This window comes from Vigna unguiculata, chromosome 7, assembly GCF_037176805.1.
Source record: "Vigna unguiculata cultivar grain cowpea cultivar isolate G323 ecotype 2 chromosome 7, ASM3717680v1, whole genome shotgun sequence".
Classification (NCBI taxonomy): Eukaryota; Viridiplantae; Streptophyta; class Magnoliopsida; order Fabales; family Fabaceae; genus Vigna; species Vigna unguiculata.
The window spans coordinates 28511810-28517014 of record NC_140798.1 but is presented as its reverse complement, the minus strand read 5'-3'; the positions used below and the strand labels follow the sequence as shown (position 1 = coordinate 28517014).

Below are 5205 nucleotides of genomic sequence, written 5' to 3'. Positions count from 1 at the left end.
TTTTTTTATACTGTTTCTCTATTGTTCCTTTGTGATACACTGATTATTACTAATTTTGACGTTTTAAAATATATTAAAAAAATATTTAAAATATCAATACATTGTAATTTTAATGCTCAGCAAATGACAACATTAAAAAAATCAGGAGAATAAGGAATAGATTGTCCAAATCAAAATAATTTGATGCACTTGAAGAGGCCAAAATGGATGGAACCTCACATACCTGCAGGAGAACAGAAAGCACAAGTAGATATTGGAGATGAAAAGGAATGACTCCAATAACTCAGTGAAAGAAGACCTAATATAATTCAAGATACTCCTATTATATAAAAACTCATTGTGCTGATTTATGTTTCGAAATGTAAAAGCATAAACGGTCTTTACACTCAACTGTCCCTTGGGAAAGTTCTTTCTTTGTCTATTCTGTTTTTCTTTCTTGTTTATTTCCTTTTGGTTTCGGAAGGGAAGGAGGAAGTACACTGTATTTCTTCTTCAAGATTCCCATTCATTCAGGAAAATCTATACTACGATCTAACGCCGAGCAAATCTAGCACGAATCCTACGTTGGATTGGGGTCCTACAAGAAGGGCACTCTTTCATCCCTTGCTTCTCATGGAGTTCATTGCATTCAGCACACACCACCTGATGCGAACATGGCAGAAAAACTACTGACATCTCCTCTGATAGGCACATCACACACTCCTGCTCACGCCTCAAACTTCCAGCAGCCAAGTTGTCTTGGCAACTCACCATTGTTTGAGACTCATCTGATTTCTTGTTTCCCTTCATGTTTGGAGCACTCTTTGTTCTTGAGAAGCTATCATTCCTTTCATCAACACATCTGCGGAGTGCTGCTATTTTTTCAGAGTCAGATTTTAGTTTCAAGTCAATCAACTCTTTCTCCACCTTTCCAATATCTTCCACATATTTCTGCAGATCCCTAGCAGCCTTCCTTCTAATCATATCCTCTTCAGATTTCATGTGCAGCTCACGTTGTTCTCTATCCTTTTTAATGGATGCAGCCTGAGAAAGGAGCTTTTCTTTCGCAGCTCTCTCTTTTGCCAATCTACCCTGTAACATTTCCACCCATTGTAGTATAGCAGTAGAATAATAAGCTATTTGAGTATCCATTTTAAAAAAATGGGGACATGAATACAACAGAAAAGCTATTATTTAAACACGGTACTAGTATATATATCATATATGTACGAATACAAAGGAGGTGTATTATTTAAAAGCCTATTTCTATACAAGAGGAGCACATCTTAGCTGTGCAACTAAACATTGACGTCCAAGGGATTATTAAGAGACCTAGTCACACAAGACAAGACCACTTAAAAAGTCACATAAATTCAATTTTATTTTGACCATTATTGACAAGATTTAATGCTAATATTTGTCTCTTACTCTTAATAAAAACTAACCCTCTCATTCTACAAAATCTCCTCTAAGTGTGACACACCAAAAAAAAAACTTGCAAGGACATAGATTATTGAATGCGCACTATTACTATACTTTTGTTTAATCTGATTCTAAATTGAATGAAATAAACCAATTAACTTTATCGAGTGAAACAATCAAGTGAACAAATGAAAAGGAATTCAAAGCGTGGCTGAATTCTTTTAATTGATTGAGGTAATAAAATTAGAGAAACATTTTAATGTGATTTAAGATTTGTGCTTCTAAGCAGAAGACTAAAGAAACATACTTCAGATACACAACTTAGCACCTCTCCCATGTTGCTACTACATGGCTATAATTGTCAACCACCTATACGTAGAGAAAAAAGTGTGTATATATTTATTTCCAAGTTCAAGGTGCCTAAACATGTCCAATAGAGGTGCATAAGGTTCAGAGTAGGACTGTCAAAGTAGAGAGGCAAAGACACTCAAGATAGATGTTGACAATACATATAAGTAAACTCCACAGATTTTTTCAGACATATCTTGATATATTTGGCACTAAGTAGTTTCGTATTTGTCACATACCTCAATCTTGGCTTGATGATTTTTCTCTTTGTGTAGCTCCTGTTGCAGATTAAATAATTTGTGCTTCTCTTTCTCAAGGTCATCTCGAAGCAAACTATTATGGCTTTCCCATGACTGGGCCTGTTTAAGTGCCGTCTGCTCACTCTCCAGTGCTTGTTGATGGCTTGCCATTGACTTTACAACCCACAACTTAGCATCATCCAACTCCTTCTTTAGCAAGGAGTTTTCTGCCTCTAGCACGAGAGTAGCAGAAGCAGCACTCTCAATTTGCTTTTTCGTATTTTCCATGGCATTCTCCATTTCAGATATCCTCTTCACAGCAGTCTCCTGCGCCAGCTTCTTTTCCTTTTTCAACAGTTCAGCATCTTGCTTTTCCTTCCTCAGAGTTTTAAACTCTGGCTGTAGTTTGCCAAGCCTGTTCGTAACCTGCATAACCTTCTGATTTGTCCAGTTGTTCCAACCTAGTAGCTCATCATGTAATTCTTGCAGTCGAGCAAATAATTTCAAAATGAGCTCATCCTTCTCATCTCGCGCGACATACTTACCCGAAGCCTCATCAAACGGAATATCAGCACAGTAATCAAGAATCTTGACAGAACAGCTTAGCTCAGATTTTGGTTTGGATGTACTGTCACGTGTTGAAGTTTTTGCATTCACCATGGGAGAAGAAGATATTGTATTCTTTGTAGGTAATGTTCCAGAGTTACCTTCTGCAGGTAAAACAGATGCATCACAGGTTGAAACATGGCATGTTATATTTGCAGAATAAACTCCTTTTGAGCTTAGCAAATTTGAGGAGCCACATTTCATTTGCTGATTAGGAATTTCAGATGGTGACTTGAGTCTTTTTTCAACAACCAAACTACCAACACTTGTAATCTTTCCTGATTTAAATCCCGCTTTTCCACAATTCCTGTAAGTTTTCTCCATGTGAAAGAACTTCTGCCTAAGTGCTGCTATTTCTTTTCTGGTATGCCTCTTAGAACACGATCCAGATTTACATTCATGGGCAGGAAACCCTGATGTTCCGGAGGATTTCTCTGCAGTAATTGGCAATGAAACATTCTCTGCCTTAAGTTTTACCCCTCCTGTAGCTTGAGAATTTTGGTTGTTGGGTGAATTGGGGAAACTTCCAAACTTAGGTTCTCCAGACCTTTGATTCTGGTGATTGGAGGACAAATCCTTCTGGAGAGTTGGTGAACTGCAATTTGAAATTATATCAGAGCTTTGGACCTCCGACTTAGATTGGAGACTGGAAGAACTGGCAGAGCTTTCCCCATTACCAACAACACCCGGGCAATCTTGCATTGCACAAGCCAGTGAAAGATTCAAGTCAGATATCAGTAAAACCCACATTGCATCACCAACTGTCAAGGAGGGTTTGACTTCACGAACTACACTGATCATCTCCACCATGGTGTAATGCAGCAGATGCTGGAAGCTCTCAAAAACAAAATCTGTAGCATCTTCTTTCCCCTTCAAAACATTCACCGTCCGATCTACAATATTTGTGACAGGATCTCCTTCCTCAATGTACAGGGCCTTCCTTGCAAGGGACATTTCAACCAATTTTTCATCGAAACCTAATTCAACAACCTGCTTGAGTGCACACGTGAAAATCGCTTGCAAATTAGACAGCAGCAATTCCTCAAGCTGGCTTGCAATAGGATCACTCCAATCCGAAAGCTCACGCATTTGCAGTTCGTTTTCTTTACTAAGAAACTCTGACCACCACTGTGATGGACTAAATTCATTTGAGCCACTTTGTGAAGCCGGTAACTCATACCGAGGGAAGTCAAACAGAGACAACGGTAAACTAGCAGGAAGTATAGAAGGATGAGCTAATTTTCTCTTGTTCTTACATCCTTTATCCTGTCTGTCCTCTCCACCCGTTTTATCCATTTCAGGAACAACTGCACTGAAACCCACAAAACCTTTCCGTGTCAATTCTATATCTACAAATAAACAAACCATAGGTCCAAAAAATGCGTAAACAAAGGATTAAGTAATTGGTAATGGGGTCGGGAGAGGGGGAATTCAAAGAAAACATAAACACGGTAAAATTCGGAAAAAATCCAGACAGAATTAAAACCAATTCAAAATTAAACCTTTTAAAACAACTCTCACATAAAAGAAAACAAGGCACCCCAATCTAACAAGAGAAGGCCAAGAAACCATACCTTGGGCAGGAGCCGCAAGACTGAGAGCAAAATGAGGAATTTCCTGTATCTAAGACCCAGAAAGAAGACCTAGTTAGAATTGAAACTCTTTAAACAAACAGCTTGTGGGCAGGACTTAAATACTTCAAGCAGAAACAGGGAATGGAAGCCAAGTGCACCCACATACCAATAAAACATTGCCAACCCATCACACAAAAAAAGAAAACGGATGGATGCCCTCCAACAAGGCACACACAACAGGGTCATTGAAAACAGAAACAAAAAATAAATAAAAAAAATCAAGAAACTTTAACTTAGAATCAGCAAAGGAAGCAAATGTACCTGACGCATGCATTGTCTTCATAGGAACCTTAAGGAAGAGGAAATTAATTAAAGTGATTATGGGTCAAGATTTTTGCTCACACAGTGAACACTTGTGGTGCTGTGTATGTGTGCGCCCACACTTCTCAGTCACGGTTTGTTTGGGTTCTGGGTTTTGGAATGATCTCTTTCATACATAAACTAAGGCAAGAAAAGGGTGCTGCGGCTCTTGGTTTAGGCGCTAACTACTACTCTACTTGCGGTTAAACCTTCTCCTCTTTTTATACCCAACCTAATCTACCCTCATCTATTATTACATTTTTTTTTCTCATCCAAATTAAATTTATTTTTTACATTAAACATAATGTTAGAAGATTAAAAACACACGGATTATTAAAGACCAAATTTCATAATCTAGATAAATAATCAAAGTTTTCAAAAAAAAAAAAAAACTAAAACATTAAAACAAACACATGTTGGAGATTTATAGAGTATATTTTTTATGAATCTAGAATATCTTTCAATTCAAATAAAATAGCTAATAATTAAAATATTTAGGTTTATTTAAAAGACCGGTTTTTTTCAGCTAATATTCTTAATAAAAAAAAACATGTTCATTTTTTAGCTTTTATTTCAATAATTAATAACTGCTAAGATTAAATTAAATGAGTTTTTAAAGATATTGTTTAGTTCACTAAATAATTTAATATTTTCCTTAACTTTGATTTGCTGCAATT

The 5205-nt window shown here is 36.9% G+C and overlaps 1 protein-coding gene across 1 annotated transcript; it reads right to left on the bottom strand.

Annotated features, from left to right (window-relative positions):
- Positions 1–304: 304 nt before the first annotated feature.
- On the bottom strand, positions 305–4717 carry LOC114192006 (putative E3 ubiquitin-protein ligase RF298). Its single transcript, XM_028081511.2, has 4 exons — positions 4490–4717; positions 4169–4217; positions 1989–3906; positions 305–1071 (listed from the first exon to the last, which is right to left on the bottom strand). The coding sequence occupies exons 1-4, from the start codon at positions 4509–4511 to the stop codon at positions 532–534; spliced, it is 2529 nt and encodes an 842-aa protein (XP_027937312.1). The 5' UTR covers positions 4512–4717; the 3' UTR covers positions 305–531.
- Between the last annotated feature and the right edge of the window lie 488 nt (positions 4718–5205).